Source organism: Bombus vancouverensis, chromosome 1, assembly GCF_051014615.1.
Source record: "Bombus vancouverensis nearcticus chromosome 1, iyBomVanc1_principal, whole genome shotgun sequence".
In the NCBI taxonomy this organism is placed as follows: domain Eukaryota; kingdom Metazoa; phylum Arthropoda; class Insecta; order Hymenoptera; family Apidae; genus Bombus; species Bombus vancouverensis.
Window position 1 is genome coordinate 23,147,717 of NC_134911.1, and position 21,070 is coordinate 23,168,786.

At 35.3% G+C, this 21,070-nt stretch overlaps 1 protein-coding gene across 5 annotated transcripts in view; it reads right to left on the reverse strand.

Moving 5' to 3' along the window:
* Positions 1–21,070, reverse strand: part of Nmdar2 (glutamate ionotropic receptor NMDA type subunit 2) — a 260,929-nt gene that overhangs the window by 57,288 nt on the left and 182,571 nt on the right. For all 5 annotated transcript variants that reach the window (XM_033339196.2, XM_033339193.2, XM_033339194.2 and 2 more), the window contains exons 6-7: positions 20,256–20,442; positions 18,103–18,241 (exon numbers count right to left, since the gene is read on the reverse strand). In XM_033339196.2, the coding sequence (XP_033195087.1) occupies positions 18,103–18,241; positions 20,256–20,442 (326 nt within the window). The remainder of the gene's footprint in view (positions 1–18,102; positions 18,242–20,255; positions 20,443–21,070) is intronic.

Consider the following 21,070-nt stretch of genomic DNA (forward strand, 5'->3'; position numbering starts at 1 on the left):
TAATATCTTTAAATCTGTTGCCCTTCTCGCGTTTATATGATCCGAACTGGACATTACATTTTAATAGATATTATTAAAATACACAGGTTTCAAATATTCGGTTTTATTATTCAATGCAATTGTTATACCCTTTGCGCATTCCACGCTTTTTAAGAATAAAATAATTAAAAAAAGGAAGATATCCGAAGAGATACAAACATGGATAATAAGTGGGACAGGAGAATTAGATAAGCGTAGGACGGTTGTTCTTAAGCAATGCTACGAGTATCACTACAGTGCTATGTAAATTTTCATTTGCATGCAAGACACATTTTTATGGATGATATTGAAATATTTCGATTTTGGTTCCAATGATACCGCTTTTATAAAAAAAAAAAGAGGTGGGATTGTTAGATGTTAAATTTTCACCACGAGTAGATGACATGTTTTTCTTCAGTTATATGACGAATTGCTCTTTCAGATCCGCTCTGAAGAAGCGAACTGAAATGTTCACGAAACGTGGTAATAAACGTAAAAAAATAATAAAATTGAAAGATCTTGAAGAATAGATCCGAAGAATCGCAAATATATATTCCCAAGGTATAAACTGTAATGTCTCTTCCTTATCTTAAGATCATAATTTCACCATGAATAATCTATTACCTGCGAGAACGTGTACATTAATAATTTCAATCGATACTGCTACGAGATACATGATACTGTGTTAAAAGCAATACTGCCCCAAATTCGTGAAAAGATTAATTGGAATTTTATCAACGACGTTATTTCGATAACATACTCTTTCGAGAGTGGTCAGCTTACAACCAAATGCCTGAGGTACTAGGAACCGTGGGTGGAACTTGCCCGAAAGTTTCCATATAGTACGCGATCTCGTTAGAAAGCCGCCGTTAATCACATTCTATTAGCAGTCATACATTAGAGGCGATGTTATGCCTTGTTAGGTAGTTTATTACTCTACCAGACTCCGTAGCATCTGCTGCGCTATATCAGCTCGATAAGAAAGTTCTTCTCTCGCCTCTGTCGCCATTTCGAGCTGTTTAGTGGCTCAATTATCCGTGATGCGACCGATAACGAAGCGACATCCGGTTAATGGACTAAGTAAGCTAATCTGGTCAAATCGCTTGTACAAGTAACAGTGGATTATGGTTAAACGATCAACGTGTAGATCGAATTTTGCTTCGTTTAAGTAGAAATGAAATACGAAATATTACATGTATTATTTTATAAAATATCACGATCGTTCAAATCATTGCGAAGGGATGAAATTTCTAGGAAAAAATTATGATTTTGTTATTTCGATCAGATCCGACGGCTCTAGTGTTAAGCATCATTTTATCTAAAGTAAAGTAAGTAAAATTAAATAGTACTAAAATCTCAGCGTTCAAGCCCATTTTTTATACTAATAAACATATTCATAAGAACATTTGTCGTTTTTCACTTCCCGCCTTGCGTTTTGCAATTTCACTGTACTAAGAGGGCAAAATATAGCATTGGAATTACAAAAAATATATTATTATATAAACAAGAAACAATTCCTCTAAAACAAAATCGTGCATTTTCGATCAGCTGGGTCAAAGAAAACTGTAATTCACTTAGTTAAATAAGTTAATATCCCTAAAACGAACGAGTCAATTTTCTGTGACCATTGCAATTTTACAATGAAGTTTGAGTTGTATACTATAAATTCCACGCAAAGGACATTTATCTAATTCCTCGATCGTTTCACCGAGAAACGTGGAGTCAATTCAAAGTCGTAAAATGTCGCCTGGAAACCCGATCCACCGCGACGATGTTCGTTCGAGGATGTACGTGGAAAGTTTTGCAGATTAGAGGCCCTGTACTTCGTTGGCCATTCCCGTAACGATTATGGGTGATATCGTCACGATTGGGACGTCGCCAAATGCCCCAACTTCTGTCAAGAACCGCCGGAAGTACTTCACTAAATATATACTTGATGATGTGACTGCCGCAGTAATCCTTGCCTCCACTTTGCATGTAGTCGCTTAGCAGAGTCGATTATCTCTGCGGTGGTTCCGATCATAATTATCCAAAGTATTTGGTGTTTCAAAGTTTGACGTTTGCTTTCATGTAAATTGTTTAGGCGTGTAAATCGAGATATGAAATCAAACGCGGTCGAGTCGCACAACTAAGTTGTGTTGCCAATCAACCGTTGGAAACTCCGATATTTCGTGGTCCACATGTGGGGTAAAATAATATGTAATATTGTATATTATAATATGATGTATGTATATAAAAATATATAATAAAAACGCATTCTTGGCGTTTCAAGCGTGTGACCAATACGCTGCGTTTTGTTGCAGATAAGACGATTGAAACCGGAGAAATTACAAACATGTTATCTATCATCGTCAATGTTTAAAATGTACAGCATTTAATATTACCAAAGTCATGGAAATTGTACGCGTGTATAATAATGTGAATAATATTTTTGACAAATATATCGATACGAAGTGTGCATGTTTGGAAGTATTAAACGAGTTTAATAAATAGTCCTTATCTTAATATCTTTAATATTTTCTCTCGAACTGCACACAAAATATGTTGGATTAAATTTAAATGTTTCTTAATGCGCATAATCTTCGTTTAAGTGATTATTATTGTTGGTTTATGTTGATATACTTGTAAGAGTTAAGTAAAAAGGATGGTAGTTTAAGTTTGCAGAATCTTAGTCGAAAGAAAGTTTGATACGGTCTGAGTCGCCAAAACGGGAAAAGTTCAAGCGATTGTTCAACGTTATGACCCTAATAATTTCGAAGTTACCATCTTTATAATTCTTTTTTATGTTTCAGTCGTGACATGCGTCTTGACCGCTGACTACCATTTTAACCTTTTTCCTTAAACTCACGCACAAGTGCAATGATATCAATTTACGTATAAATGTAATTGATATAGAAAAATGATATCATCTATTCTTTTCACGAAATAGGTAGAGCATTTAGAACGTCTTTCGTCTGATAGACACGGTTAATCGAACGATCTTGTTTATCCCTTGTTATTTGGGATTAAACTTCAGAAGGCTTCTAGAACAAAGAAGTCAACTTCTCTCCAAGGTACTTCAGTAAAAACAAGCAGAAGTTCGGTAACATTCAGTTTATTCGCTTCAGCCCTCGCGACACGGATAAAGCCCTCGAACTTCAATAAACTTACGCAAAGTCCTCGCGTTAGCAAGACACCGATGAAATTCGCACAAATACTTGAAACAAGCAACTGTTCGTGACAAACTTCATTTTTTAAGTTATTACCAAAAATTCTATCCCCGATTGTTTGGCAGTTACAAAGTTACGAAAAACGTTCACAGAACTTTCATATTATCGAATTCCATGAAATTGTAACGCTATCGTCTAGATCGAAGTTCGAAATTCGTTCTAAACTAATTCGAAACCGGCAAAATGATGGCTGAACTCCCTCTAATTTCACATAGTCCACGTGACATTTCACATTGAACAAAAAATCCCTCAGGTCGACGTTAAAACGTGATCGATTTGGCGTAGAATGTCGATACCAGATACTACTAATAATAGATACCAGATTATATACCGCTTTACCACCAATATAACAGTACCGAAATGAATATAATTACTAATATTAATCTGCTTACTAATAATATCAGGTTAGTATCGTTCCTATTACCCGGCATAGTACTCATGACACAAATAATTTTGAATCAATCTATATTACCAGGACGCTATAAAATGATCGACGCATTCCGAACCGCATTCTGTCGCTCTCCGATCATCGGTATACGCTCGATGACTACCGAAACGCCTGAAACACGTCAACTATATCCATGCAAACCATAGGCGAAGCGTCATACCGACCAAATAGGGTTCCCTTCAAATTCACCGACTCAATGAATCATGCCACGCGAATCGAAGTCTGACCTGTCAAGTGGCAACATCTGCTAGCAGTTACGCAATGCGAACAATTTCCTTAATTAGCCGGGGTTGCATGTGCGCGGCCGCACACGCGCTTCGAATTACACTCTGGTCATGAGGCGCGCGGATACGCGCCTACTAGATGCGTGTGTACGCGTCTGTGAATCGCTAATAGCTGCACACAACGGGTTCTGGTATCGAGATCCTTTACGTGGCCACGAGAATGTCGGATCGAGCTGTTAATACCGTACGGCAAAGCTGACTCGATCCGTTTTCAATGATTAATTGTCAGGTAATCAAACACGGATTAGTATTTCGTTCGTTCGCGATTTCGGACACCGTCGAAATTAACATGGTAATCTGCGGGCAGTAGAAGTTGTTTGCCGGATGTGATAACGTTTGAAGAACGAATGGAAAGTGGGATTAGTCGTAGAAATGGGTTTCATGGGATTTATTATGCCAGGGATTACCAAGGTTTATTAGATTATTATTTAATATCGTAATGCGCGCAAGGAACTAGAAGCTTACGATACAAGTTTTTTAATTTTTAGTAAGAATTATGATGCGACTAATAATAATAAGGGTAATGAGAAATTTATTACGCGTTGAAATTGCGTCTAATTTTAAGAACTTAGCGGGAAGATAGTTACTGGTTGTAAAAAATGAGTTAGCTACATCATGGAAGTGTGTTTTCGTATTTGCAAGCGTATCAATTTTTCTATCAAAACTTTATTTTATCCATAGCTTGTTCCAATTAAATATGTTGTCTTTATTTAGATATTTGTATCACTTTTCCTCTAAAACACTTCGTATTGTTGACTATTCTGAATTGTTTAATCACTAGTCAGTCAGTCTAACATTTGGCTGTAATTTGGTATCACTACTGTAAACTCAAGTGCCAATTTTTTCGAACGACTTTAGAAAATAAAGACACAGTTATGTTTCGAGTGAAATTAATTTAATTAACGCATATTTACGAATAAAATATCAGTAAGATATTGTAAACAATGCTTCTGATGCTCTGTACGTACTTAAGTATCTCGCGACGACAATTAATATTCCATTTCGTATCGACGATTGTTCACGGTCCTTTGTCTTCTCAGACTTGGTAACTAGAAGTTCACGGAGGCTCTTAATTGAATTTCCTCGATTCAACGACTGTTTTCCTGTATTCGTACAAACAAATACTACGTGTTGCTTTTTGGTAACCAGAAGCCATGATAATTCACAAAGACGTTTATATTCATTTTATATGAACGTACTAAGATCCTATAACAAAAGCCGTCGAATTACACAAATTTTATAGAATATCTTATTTTAGAAACATTGTTCGTTTATTTCTAAACATAATTGTCGAAAAAGATTTTGATATAAACTTGTTCTATAATTAAATAATTGTACATAATATATGCACTCTATCTTTTCATGTTTCCTCTCCGACAGGGACGCATCTTTAAATATTATTTATTCATTTCCAAACACGATTTTCCAGAAAATTAATTTGATATAAAAATAAAGCAATTTTTCACAGACTCTATTTCATTTACTAATTTTGTTAAAAAGAAGAATTTAGCTTCAAAACGTTCATCATAAATTATTACATGCAACGTAAATATGAAAATATTATAATTTCTGGAAAATTCTAATCGATAGACGACCATTTATAATAATTGCAACTTGATCATGCTGTTTCGTTAAAGACAATTATTTTTGCTGCATATGGTTGAACAAACAACTATGAACACGTTGAACAGAGACAATTAGTTTACGTACATTCGTTAAATTCCCATTCGCCGATGAATTCTCCAAATAAAATTGCGGTCCGCGGTTTGGCCGCCAGTCGGATCTCGAAACCGAAAGTGGAGCGTTTCGTAGGAGTTTAAAACACGATTTCGTTAAGCCGATATCGTTTCGACTAAGCTGCCAGTTGGAGGAAATATCTCAATGACGAGACGCTCGATTGCAGATTTTTCGCTATTCCAACGATTATCGATAAAAACGGCAGCGCATGGGACAATTTCGTGGAAAATAGGCGAAATAAAACTGCGAATCGTTTCAACTGTAAATATCCATCTGGCAAACGGTTTCACATATATGAAATTTAAATACGTGACGTTTAATGTGATTAATAAAGATTTTTATATGAATTGTCGTGTAAAGGTTGAAGATATCCGAATTAATATATTTAATGTAAAATATCATACATATTTCGTTCAACGATCAGAATAATCTATACTCATTTGAAAATATGTAATCCATTCGCGTTCCTTCTTTCAGTTTGGAAAAATTTCCGAATGATGATATTCGTACGTGAAGAAACGACCGCGAACTTGAAATAGGAAGAAACCAGATCTGCGATTGACGATATCTGTATGCGAAAAAATGAAAATATGAGACTGAAGCTATTAAATTTTGGTTCTGTAATAGATTAGACGAAGAAAGTAATTTCGCGTTTTTCAAAATAAATTTATCGTTTATTTGTTATTTATTTTGCCTACTTTCTAAATACTTTTTGGTCTTATATTATAGATATGTGTTGCGTTTTAGAAATATTGAAATTCCATAACAGTGAAAAAGTATTTAAATTTAATACGAATTCGTAATTATCGATTTAATGCGCAGATAGCGAATTAATTTCTACACCTAATATATTGAGAAATTACAATTTCTAGCATGTAATATATCGGAAACCAATTTGTCATGAGTTAAAATACGATATTTCATCGCCTTATTCACATTTCAACGTTTTAAACTGTCGACTCCTTTGACGCGGTAATCGAATTTCGTTTATTTTGCATTTGCACGAAACAGGCATGCGTGATAAATTAAAGTCGTTCATGGTACAGAAATATCTACGACAGAATTACTCACGTCGAGCTCGATAAAAATTTTATTAACCAAACACTGAAACACGAGCCTCAATACGCGTTGTTTTTCACGACACAAAATGAATTTGTCGACAGCTTTGCGATTTTTGAAATAATCGACTCTTCATAATATTTCGTGCCATTGAAATTTACCTGATATTGTAAAAATGCTTTATCGTCGATGCTTAAATGAATGGGCTACGGTGATTTCAGTTTGCATATTCAAATATTTCCTGCGTACTTTCATTCTATGTTCAACGAGAATTTTTTACGAGATACGAATTTCACCGATTTTCGGATGAAGCATTGTGCTTGCGTTCACGTAATTGTTTTAACATCGATCTGACGATCATTCAAACAAGATTAATCGAACAATATTTCATATGCGGCCTGATTATTTCATTTTCGTTTATCTGAACCGTTATCACACTTTTCTAATTAATAATACAAATTTCGAGATACAATAGATATCGTAATTTTTAAAGGAATATTTCATTTACAGAAATTTCAAATTGAAAAATGGAAAGAAAGAAAATTAGTAAAGGAAGCAAATATTTTTTATTTTTTCATTATAAAAATTTCCTATATGCAGATATACTTTATGAAGTAGTATTATGATATCAACGCCTCTGGTTTCCGAACGTATTCGAATAATCTTTGATTTCAAAGCGATCTTTGATGATTGACCCGGTGTTAGAATCGATCTAAAATGCATGCACCATAATGCCAATTCGCATACGCCGCAACGTTCGCTGGACCAAGATCTATTTTACCACGCCTTTCGACAAGTCCTATTTAATTTTTAATTATTAAAACATTCATACGATTGTTACTACGAAATATCAAATCTCTCATGCGAGTTCGATAATAATTAAATAAAAATAATTAAACTTACACTTGTTAACCTAATTCTAAATACTACTATTAAATTGGATGAAACAGTAGTTTGAAATATTTGAAGGCAATTTCTGAGAACCTTTTTCAGAAATAGAGGTATTTCAATGATTTCAAGATTTCCATTTCCTTTAACGGAACTATTTGGTTTCGTATACACTATTTTCATGTATGTATCTAAGCTATTTTCGTTCGAAGCCAATTCAAACATACATTGACTTTAATGCTCCTTTTCGGTGTCGTACTGGAATGGAGGTAATATTGTAATAGTACACAGCAACGAAAATAAGTATCGATACATTGAATGTCAGCGGATTAAAGATTCAAGCAGTATCAGATAAATTTAAGTTTTAAGTATTTACTATACAATTTTTATACGGATTCCTTCCAAACCAGAAATTCAATTCTCATAACCGTTTAACTCTTAGATACGTGTTATGAAACATCGACTTTCTTTACTTTTCTGGCTACACGTATGCTTTGATAACGTGGTATAAAAGTAGCGTATAAAACGTTATTTCGTTGAATCTTGACATTTAGCTAACAATTAATTGATGCAAAATGTGTTAAGTATCGCGTTGTAAAAATGTAACGTTATTGGCAAAAAGTTAATACCAATGATAGACGCGAACGTAAACAAAATCTTCCATAAGATTGTTTCAATCTTTCTTGTACAAATAGGCTACATGCATATGCAACAGCAAGTATCTCCCTCGATCGGCAATAGGTGTCCATCAATAGTAATCTCGACAAACGAATCTACGGACAATTATTTTCGAAAATCGAATCTTCTCTGCGAGAAACAATTTCTCTGTTTTTTCTTCGAACGTGCACTTTCTAATCTCGTTGTCGTTGCACCAAACCAATCTTCCTTGACGCCAAGGTTCGTTACAACCGCCATTTCAATTTACCTTGTCGATCTCTTTAAAACTACTGTTGCCATTCTATCGAAACCGCGAAAACAATTACACGAAACGAGTAAAACAATATACAAGAGAACAGCGACATATCTCTGTGAAAGTACGAAAGGATCGTCAGCTACAGTTTCACGCGGCTATCGACAGCCAGTAAATAGCACGCTGGTGGAACAGCAGGAAATCCCATTTCAGATTTAATTAGTCGTGTTCCCGTTGAACGGTGAAAATCCCGCGTTAATCGCGGCCATCGGCCGACCAGGATGAATAAAATGTCGACTTCTGAACGCCACGTGGCCGCTGATTGGAAATCGACGGACGATGAAATTGGAAGTCGGAAACTGTCCAGCGAATATTCGCGCTGCAGGTAAATACCCATACGTTGCGCTGGCCTTCTGAGGAACGTGAATAGCGTTATTAGCTCGAAGGATAGGCGACTCTGATCCGATTCGTGGATCATTGACGATCGAATCAATAACGAACTCAGGTTGATGAATTGCTATTTGAAATGTGCGGTTTTTGAGACGGATTCAGTGTAAAAATATAGATAGGCTTTTGCTTCAGAGCATAAAGCGAAAGAATAATTACGTTTAACACGTTGATTGCCACGGTGGTCGTCAGTGACCCACATTTCTTTTGATAAGTCTTTTAAAATGATTAAAATAAGACAAATATCATGGACTAAAAAATTGTCGATAATGCGACCGACATAATTAGATAATACTGTGAAAGAATAATATTATGATTACCAGTGGCGCACATTTTACAAATGATAATCTTCTAGAATTATTAAAATGAGACGAAGTTGATGGACAAATATATATCTTTAACAGCGCGAGTGACGAAATGAAAAGAAGCACAAACAGAATATAACATTATTGTGCGGTATATTTCCCAGGAAAGAATATATAAAATTTATGCTGCAGTCCACGCGCCAATTATAAAATAGGAATAATAAAATAATGAATTAACTTTGGAATTAGTGCTCTACATTCTTTCATATCCTGGAATGATTTAATTCCAGAAGAAACAGCTATCCATTGAATGTAACTCAATTTCATTAAACATTCTGAATTCTTTCAACTCTTCAACGATTCACCCACGATTCTCCCGCTTCTTAATCATGAGATCTTGAATATCTTATAAGCATCACATATTCCGGCCACGTACATCCAGATCTGCGCATGGCATCATGAATATTAAATCTCCACGCGCATTTCCCAAATCACTCCTCGCTCGATACCGATACTTAGGCATAAACATTCGTGCTACTCTCGTTGCTAGGCTGCGAATTTTACTTCATTCCTGGCAAATTTATTTATTTAGGTGCAGCGATGCATATAACGTATATAATATACAAAAATAGAAATACTAAACGAGACTGGAGAAGGACTGGCAGAACTGAAAGCGATAATAGAGAAGAGAAGAGTAGCAGAAGAGGGGGAGGAACGACAGGGAGGGAGCACGGCAAGGAAGCAAAAGCCAAAGAAGGAATGAGCACTTAGTTATAAGCGTTAGATATAAGTTAGTAGTCAGTTATTAGAGATAGAGCAAGCAAGGTGCAATAGATAGGTATAAGCAGTATATAATAATAGAAGTGCTAGAGTAAGAGAAACATATGTGATGTAAGGGCATTATAAGAGATGTAAACCGAGTCGTCCAAAGCCGAAAGGTACGAACTAAGAATAAATAAATAAATAAAAATAATATACAAAAATATAGAAAATATTCGAAGTGAAGCAATTTTCAGTATGTGAAGCAAATTTTTATATAGGTTCCATGCTCGTAAAACTGTGTAGTCTACTCGTCGCTCATCGTCCACGCAAATTCTTATTCGCGAAATGTAATAAAATACGCGTAGGATACGCGAATAAAGAATTAAGTATTATTCGAATGTCTTAGTTGAATTACGGTCGTAGTTGTCGTAGTATCGTAGTTTGAAGAGAGGTCGTATAGGTGAAAGTACGGGTCAATAGGGGAGTAAAATCAGATCCATCGACAAGACCCTTGGTTATGTACAAGACCTGCTACATTTACCATATCTGGGCTTGGACAGGGTGCGTGCGACGTAAAATAGAAGGAACGAATGGAAGAGAGAAAAGCGAAGAAGGATTTTTCCCTGAGACAAGAGCATTCTGAGTCGTTAGAGAGAATTGGAGATTCTTGAGGATCGGAAGGATTACTAAAGTCGCTTGAACGTTTATTGCGAATCGTTTCCTGTTGATTACGGTTGCTAAATGTCTCGAGGATGATAATTAAGAAAATCGGTAAAACTCGGTAGAAAATTGTTTCACCTGCCAAATATTACAAAAGGCACTACATTTTGGATATTTTATATATATCGTTTCGTATTATATTACATCTATTCGTACGATAAATGTATAGAAATCGACAGTGTGACGATTACGACCTTTTGAATCGATAATAAGTTGTCAATTCAAAGTTAACATTAGAACTACCGATAGGTTGACAGGAAGCTGTTTCTACCAAAACTAGTCAAAATGAGTGGTCTTTAAAAGAATACGTAATAAAATATTTTTATATTTATTGATTTATTACTTTCTTACAGAAGCAATTCCATGTTATGTAGTACATTTTTACAACTGCAAACGAGGGTTGGAACGTTTATAAAATCGTAGAACCAGTCATTTTGATTGGTGTGGTATTTCTAGTGATAGCATCTAGCGATCTAGCGATCGATCCGGAATTTTCCTGATAACTGATATCATCATACCAAATGATACGCAGTAAAAATTTTAAAAACGTGTGGGGGCTTGTAGAAAACGAGAAAACTGGTTAATTGGAGTTCGATAAACAGATTGCAAGACCCTTTTACATTTTGACTGGTATCGGTATAAGTAGCCTTGATACAAAATTATTTTCAGTATGAACACATAAAAAAAAGAATAAAATTCGTTATATTATTCTCGTCGTTACATCATCGCGGGAAAAAATATAACACGAAGTAGGAATTTTAAAATAAAACTGTAAAACCAGTCAATTTGACTGGTGTGGTAGTTCTAGTGTTAATATAGACTCAACACGTATATATAATTAGAGAAGTAATTCCAAACTTTTGATTGGTAAATCACGAATGCTATTACAATAATAAAAGAGCAGGTAATCTCTGATTTTACTTAAACGCTTCTTTCTCACAGCATCTTTCCTCGCAAACGTACAAGTTACGCATTCGCGTGTTAAATAACCCTGTCGAGTTCGCGCACTCGAAACGGAAACACTTGCTCGCCGTAGAACTGTCATTTTGTCGATAACGCGAGTGAAAGTGGTGGCTGGAATTCCGGAGAAATTAGTTTGGCAAAGTAGCTCGTTTCCTTTCGACTCTATTTATCATTTCTCGTCAGACCGGGGCCGCAATCCAGTCGAGTTTCCTTCGAGTCGTTTAATTATTTCTATCAGTCAAGCGGAAACGCGTGCTTACAGACGCGGAAGGAAATCTCCTTGTAACGGCGCGTTCATCGTATTCCCATCGGTGATATAATTGAAGTTTCGTTGCGTTCGCGATGGCTGCGAATCGACGTTAAAACAACGCGAATTGCAGGAAGCAATTAGAATTGTTACGACGAAGAACGACGTCCAGGGGAAACAAAAGTTCTCCGAGCGACTTGGTTCTTCGTTCGCAAGCGATCTCGATACGCTAAGTTAATTCGAATGAGAGACTCAACTTTTTCCCTCGTAGTTCATCTCGAGTATTACTTTTGATTGAATCGAGAAATTATGGAAGAGTTAACGGTTAACTTGTTACAGAAGAAATATAGAGAAAAGAATTGTTGATTTTTATCAACGGTCGAAATTATCGATTAAGTTTTATCAGTTTTGTAAAAAATTGGGTCACATTTTAAATCTGTAATGTTTGTTGTATTAATAGCTGTAATATTTCAGCGTTTTTAAAATACACGTAGCATGAATTGATATGAAAATATGAACTTTGTTACAGTACAGGATGGGATAGGCAACAGTAAGTTTCGTACGCACACATGTCGTATGTTAAATTCCACGAAAAGATACGAATGAATTAATTTTGTGTGACCCATCATACGAAATTACAAGCTGCTTTTTATAAAAATTATTTTTCATAAAAAACATGAAAGGTCCTGTAGATTTCCATTCTTTATTCCACTTATCATTTGATTAATTTTATTAACTGCGATGTGTAAAAGCTTTTCAACGGATGACTGAATTTTACATTATAACTTTTATTTGTTCGTATAGTACGTTTCAAGCTTAATATCCAAATTGTAATTGTTTTACATTAACAGAGTCTCAACGATAAATTTAGTTACTTCTCGTAAGATATCAGATTAAACTTAAAATATCTAAGAAGAAAACCAACAGATGTATGTAGGGTGCACGCGCTGTAACGATGATCAAATAAAATCCGTTGAAGCCGAAAATCGTGATACACGAGGGGGAAAGTTTCTCGAACGATGGGAGGTTGGAAAAGAGGAGCAACGTTTACTGTCTACCATGAAATCCCCATAAAAGTCACCTAAGTTAACACTGGCATTACAACTTACGGTTAAGTTCTAAAATGCTAGTAAAAATCTTTGGCGCACGAACGTCGGATAACCATATTATTGGATAAAGTTGGTATACTGCGTAATAAAAAGAATTTAGTTGTGAGAAAGAACAGTTTAACTTAATTCCATAATTTAATTTCAGAAAAATGAAACGTATAGGGGAAACGTTTCGGGTTTTTAAACATTTGTAGGATGTACTTCAAGTTATTGGTACAACTTCCATTCAAATTATATTTAAATCGTTGTCCTATTTAATTTTGTGGAAAATGTTGTTAATAACAAAAATTCTGTTAGCCTTAGCGTTTAAAAGATGTTAAAATAATGAGAATGACGTTGCTGAAACTGATTTTTAGAAAACAACGATAATCTGAATTACAAGATATTAATTGAATTTTAGTTTGGTAAATTTCGTAAAGAATTATTTGTTATCAATTTGATAGAAATGATCTGTCATTAAAGGAATATAGTGAGAAATTTGGTGTCCGTCTAGATACTTCCTTTTCCGTTTAAATTTTCCATAAAACGATCTTCAAATATAATTCATTTCGAATGGAGATAAGCAATAATTGACTTTGCTTTAATTTGAATTTGCTTTACTGAAACCAGACAGAGATGAAACAATCTAAAATATTCTTCTCGACTGTAAAAAGAACGGCGAATACGTAAAACGGTAGAAAAATAAAATGACCGCGAGGCTGAAACACTTTGGCAGCGGAAACAACGATGCGATAACAAGACCAGGGTCGAGAGCAAGATCAGGGTCGAGTCCAAACAACACCCTTGAGACTCGAAAATAAAACAAACATAGAGAAACAATTTCCTAATTCTTACTGTGCAGATTCTCAAGCGTGAAAGACTTTCGCGTAAAAGAAATAATCTTCAGAGCGTGTGTATTGTGCAAACCGAAGCGAAAAGAACTACGGTTGTGATAAAACCAACGATTAAATGCAGAAGAAAGAACAGAAACGCTAAATTACACACATACTTACTAAGGCACAGAAGAGAAAGAAACGTAGGTAAACGTGCCTTCTTGTGAAAGGAGGCGGGAGAAATGAATCCAGCCATGAAAAACAAATTATTCAACAGGGAAAACAAAGAACAGTTGTGAAATGACGGTGGGAAACCAGCACTGGCGGGAGAAAAGAAAAACGAGCGGGTCAGCATTTGAACGCAAAAAAAGATTTTCGCGGTAATTACGGAGCGTTTGCATTAGGATTATCCGTGAAGCACGTTCCATGAAACGACCGAATTCTGCGGTTCTCGGTGTCTGCCGCGATTAAGTGGACACGTTTAATTTCGCTCGACCGGAATCCTCGTCATTGACGCCGCGTGAAAAGCACCTTCTGTTTCCGGAATGAAATGAAGCGACAGAAGCGACATTCGTGCCGCCTTCTGAAAAGAGTATCGCCCTTTGAGGGGAGAAAGTTGCGTTCAACAAAGGAGCAACACATGAATTGGTTGAACGAGGCATTTCAAACATGAAAACTCGCGAATAACGTAGTTGCGGTTTGGAATATTAAAGGGCCGTTCTTTACGCTGCTGGCGGGATATTTGATTCTTTAAGGCTGAATGGGAATACATAAAATCGTCACGATTCGGCCGAGATAACTTGAATGAAAGAGAACGACCCGGATTTGTATGATACCTTTCTACTTGTATGTAATCTGAGGTTGGTTATGCCTGAATGAGAATTATTTATCTCTGGTATTTCTGTCGCTGTTCTGCAGTATTTAGCTGCTTAAAATACAGATTCGCGAAGTTGTGAAGATGATGTTAGTGGAACGTGATGTTTTTAAAGTACGAGGGAAACGGGTTCTGATTAAAAAAATTACAAAGTTCTTTCGCTGATTTTGTTATGGAATTTATACAGAGTCTTCGAAATTGTTTAATTGAAGTAAAATTTTTCAGTGAGTGCCTATATAACTTGTTGTTGCACTTCGGTTTTTATTTGGAAAGTAGGTATATGTACGATAAACATTTTGGATAAATTTCGGTTAAATTCAACTGCAAATACAGAATATAAAACAGGTATTTAATAATCGACCAATAAATGGAAACATGCTTAATTGTAAAATCGGAGAAAATAACATTTAAACGATATTCAAATAAATATCAGAGGCATGCCGGTAATGGATAACGAGTATAAATATCTTCACAAATATATTTTTAAAAACAAATCGATCAGTTATTTTATATTTCATTCCAAAGGTCAAAAGCCACAGCTTCTGAAGAACAACACAGACGACCCCGATATATCACGCTAAACGTCTTGTTACGGGTTTACGCGCAGATTTACTGGGGCAGCTCGCAAAAGCACGATGAAATCCGGTGGTCACGTGAAAGTCGCTCGTGAAATTCCTTTCGGTGAGACCCGGATATTCGTCAGCGAACTGTGAATAAACGTTTGAACGCAACGGAAATTAAAGCGACCACCTCGTTACAGGCTGAGAATCATACCAGAGTAAATTAGTTCACGACTATTTTTCATAAAATAGCGCGTTGATGGTATTATTATTATAAAAAATTTAGTAGACGTCATATTATTGAAATTATGACAACATGTGTTGACACGGAATAATGTTATAACTTACTTGAGCGAACTGAATGCAGCCAAACGAATGGAAAACATAATTAATTCAAATTATCAGAATTTTTATTTATTCTACTTCTCGGAGTTTTTTCATTATTTTTATACAACAGTTTCCAACACCTCACGAACCACTCGGTAGTGTTTTAAAGAGTACACCTCCTTCGCTGCAAAGTTTCCATTCTTCTCTTTATAATTTTGTTTAATCGCATCGTTGAGAATTCAGAAAGGAAACACCGTTAAAAAACATCAAACGTCATTAACATTTTATCAACAGACCGCCTTCGTTACGATGCTGTTCAAATTATATTTCGTAAATTAATCAAGGTGGATATTGATGTTAAACTTTTAAAATACATCCATTAAACAGACTTTTCTTCTAAATTCTCATATTCCGTATTTACGCGAAATTTAATGCAATTATTTCATATAAAATTCCAATTGACGTTCCAGGGCATTAAATGTCCAACAATATGTCAAAACTTTGAATTACTTTAAACTTACTATATTAAAGTCCGTCTGGACCGGTGTCGTGTCACATAACGTGCTAAGAAGATTGACAGAAATCCGAGAAAATGAGGATCTAAAATCCTGATTAAAGTCACGTGAGTTATATATCTTAACTTTAATTCAGTCGCTGCATCGAGAACAATATAAGGAGGCGTGTAACAGCGAGTGTCGTTGCGTCAATCGATGTCTTCTCTGTTACTCGATGCTTCAATTTATATCGTGAGTGCCACTATATCGAGTATCGGACGAACCATGACAATTCGCGCGTGAACTCGCGAAAACTCGCGACGAGGATCGATACGGTCTAGGCTGAACGTGTACGCTGGATCAATACGATGCCGGACGTTAATTAAACGTCAAATGCATCCATTAGAAAACGAAGTTTCCCTCTCTAGCCGCAACCTAAAGCCCAATTCGCACAGCTGCCTCGCTAGTGAATACTCAACGATTCGCATATAACAATATTTTGGCGTAATTCTCTCTTGTTACGGAAACGTTTCTGAATCGCTAAACGATGCTATCTGGAATATTTAGATACTACGACTAAACTAAGATTGTACAAACTGACCAATTTCTAATTTGAATGATCCTTTGAACGAAAAATTTTATTCGATAAAATCAGAATACTACGATTGTAATTTATCTTGTTCCTGAATTAGATTATTTATGTTATTGTTCTTATTAAAGAAGGGTAATTCGTGGTTTAACGTGTATAATATATGATAGTTAAATAATTAAATTAATATTATTTTCTTACTATTTGTATTAAAGGGAACCTAACTTTGTTTCAGATCATTGTGAGTTTGGATTAGAATTAACAGATGATATGACGAATAAGATTTCAGAACTAATTACGTTCGTTTTAGTATACTTCTACTTGTTCTTACGTAATTTTATTATACATCATTTTTCAAGTATCTTTCATTTTAATTTCCACCGTAAAAATCGGCAATTTCAGTGTTATATTCTTTAGGATAAATATTTCGGATAAGAATAATAATTTCTTTTAACACGCCAGAGAAGAACGAAACCGATTTAATTACTGAAGCCGAATATGATTTCTTTCATTTATCAGTCAGTTGCTTCGGCTAATTGAAATATTAGAAGTATCGATAAATTCTTCCCCTTTCAAGCCAATTTCTTCAATTATATCTTTTGTGTACGGCCGGCATCTTGCAAGGAAGATCTATAGCTCAATTAAGCTGATCAATGGGAGCATTCTGAACTATTAACAAAATTAAATGTGGACGTATTGTGGCAGAAAAGTAGTATGGACATATAATAAAACCTCCAATATAAGAAATGATTTACCGCTATTAAACCAGGTTTAAAATTTCGATTTTTCTTCTAATAAATTCATTGTTTCTGTTAACACAGGTAATTTATAACTATCACGATACTTTATAGTTTAAGATCATAGTTTCGATTAAATTTAATTTCAAATTCTACATTATTTATTATCGCCAATTACATTATTTATTTATTATAACCTTTTTTTTAACTCTAATAAATATGATTGAAAGTCCGTGGGGATACACAAGAATTTCATTGATAATGAAATCCATATCTGGCGTAGCTTCTTTCTTTCAATACTAGATCGCGAATTCTTTTCGTAAACTTTCTTTTCTATCCGAGTTCCCTCGAAATCTTCGAAGGGATCTAATATTTTTCAACTTCAATTCCTTGTTATCCCACATCCAGTCGCTGAGTCGTGCGATATCTACGTTATATTTTACGCTGATCTCTGCGAAACCCGTGGCAGATTCAATCGTATGCGCTTGGAACGAGAAATTTCAGCGGTACAATAGCAAATCTCGATCAAAGTAGCGAATTTTTAGAAAGTAACCTGGCATCTCGTAGAAAACAACAAAAACACGTGGAAAATTTAACACTCACCTCCTCCCAAACGAGTTGTTTACTTAATCCGGGACGGAGATTCATGATTTTCAGTTCGGCCGATTTCAGAACGCCGTCCTGGGTGAACTCGACGTTCGGCTTCCCCTGATCGCCCTCAACAGACACGTTTTTCAAATACCTGGAAAAAGAGGTAATACGATTCTGCCTTGAGCATCAACTCGTCATTACAACACCATTTTAGTTTTATGAATTCTTTGGGTTTTAGGAAGACGAATCTTTTAACATCTAGTAGCTATAAAAAAGCAAGCTTAGAAATATTCGTGCTATTACAGTTACGCACGGTCCACGTTTCCGAACAAATTGCAGATGTTTACGCAAATGTATATTTCTCACGAATACAATTAAGGAAATAAGCCTTAACTAAAGATGTACTTGAACCAGGAATATCTTGCATGCTTTTTGTAAATTTGAATTCGCCATAAATCCACGAACATTCACAGTCTATCCATAAATAAATAAATTTTCTTTCTCATTGCTTCTTACTTTTCTTCTTTCTCGTATTTTCTCGTTTCTAGCTTCGTTTTCTTAATTTACGGGAAAATACCTCGATCTTAAAACTCGCGTCTGTTGTTACAACAGATCTGTCTGCGATCGCTTCAGTCTGCAAAGAATTGACTTTCTTCTACGGGTATTTATTATGCTCCTTCTGTTTCTGTAACGATGAATAACAACCCGGCGAGTTTTACTTCGATTTGTCTCCGTCTTGACATTTTAATTTCTTTCATTCAAGAGCTACCACTTCTTGCCCATGAATAACGCATTATACTTCATGTGCAAGTCAATCCCACTCTAAACTCTGCCTTTCAATTAAATACGATCTATGATGGAAAATAAATATGATCGCAATGAGACGGTAACGACATTCTGCACGATTTTTACTCTTATCGCAATAATCCGGAATTTATCGTAATAATCGAAGTAATGCATGCAGGACTTTTAAAAGGTGATTCTTTTCGTCCCACGCATCAATTCCGATAAATTGATATTATCAAATGAATTTAATCAATGTTCACATCCCCCATGGATAATTAAGCCAAGGTTATCCTATGCGTAACGATTACTCGCATCATACAACTGTACGTTCTGCCATCGAATAAATTCATTAATTAATTATACTCGAAATTTATGGTTGGTGGAACTGTTAATTTCATATCATAAATTGCACGCTAGATGATGCTATTATCTTAACTGTAATTTTAATGAAATTACGTGGCCAATTAATTGAAATGTAATGTTAAATGGTTTTTGATCAGCCAAAGTGGGATATATCTATTTCATGCAATTGAATTTTATAGAAAGGAAAAATATTCTATTAAAATACAGTATCGACTCGGCGTTGACAGCAGATATTATCTAAAATGGTATTTCGTTAACTTCTTAAGGTTCACTTTTGTAGTGTCGTATTTGCCGTAGATTAAATTAAAATTCCGTCACCGCAATATCACGTGACTGAATTTTGCATATTAAATCTCTCATCGTAAATTCAGAACTGATACTTTTTGCGCAAAAATAGATTTTGATGCGATTACGGTAATATAACATTTATGTGATAAAACAACGAAATGAAAAAAAATGTCCCCTTTTTTCGTTTCCTTCGAAATAAAATAAAATTTAGCGGAAGCTCAGGAGATCATAACTGATATAATACCGAGAGAATATAAAAATCGAAATAGAAACATAAATATAATATTAGCGAATTCTTAAAAGATTATAATCATGCAATTCTACAAGAGTTGTATTTTCAAATATACAGGGTGGTTGGTAACTGGTGGTACAAGCGGAAAGGGGGTGATTCTACGCGAAAAAAGAAGTCGAAAATATAGAATAAAATTTACTTTCTATTTTTTTTTTTTTTTAATATTTCCATCGAGACAACAATCTACAGTGAGATCCGTTATAACGTACCGCACGCGTACCGAGCGAAAATTCAAAGTCGATTTTCTCGAAAACAAAGCCTCAAATGAAAAATTTGTATTCTATATTTTCGACTTCTTTCTTCACGTAGAATCACCCCCTTTCCGCTTGTACCACCAGTCACCAACCACCCTGTGTATTCCTTTTCTACGATCATATTCCGTACACCGTATTTCGTGTGCCGAACCTAAAAATATTGGATTAAAAGCAACGCTTACTTGAAAAACAGATCCCCAGCGTTCCAGCGGGATTCGCCGTAGCTTCCCTCGCAGCTGAGCTGAGTGTTCAAACTGAGATGACTGTTTGCCTGATTGTTCAAGAAATCCTCGGCGCCGTACGCGTAAACTTTCACCGCGGTCGTGATTTCGCTGACCAGACGTTCCGTGCTCGTATCAAAATGTACTCCTGAAAAAGATAGACCAAAACGGTAAGTCGTAAAAACTCTGGAATTATATGTTTAAAAGAATGATTTCTAATTAAATGAAAATACAGTCTGTATTTTATATAATTTAAATCATAACGCATTTAGAACTTGATTAATAAGCGAAATTTGAGTTCGTCAAAACTGTTTTTAAGAGGGAAACGAGGAGTAAATAACGTTAGTTGATAGACAGGCTTCGTTCGAATGGATTTAATTAAATTCTCTTCGATACAGCTTGCTGTCCTCGAACGGTTGCTAAAATGGAAGACACGCTGATCGACAGGGACGCGAGTGCTCGGTTGACACAGCCGAAGCGTATTCGTTGGACGCTTGGTATCTGGGAATTTTTTTCTTTCATTTTGCTTCTTAAATCACTGAATAACAAATGAGCGATTGATAATTTATCGTATAAAAGAAGGTTATATTATATATAGTTATTGATTGTAACAGGTGACAGCGTCAGTAGTTAAACTCGAATCAATCAGTGTCAGACACAGTTTAATTATCACAGTTTAGAGAATGTGTGTGGAGAAAAATACGCATATAGTACTACGAGAAGTTATAGTATACTCTCTATTGTGTTACAGATGGAATAATCTTGTTCGAAATTCG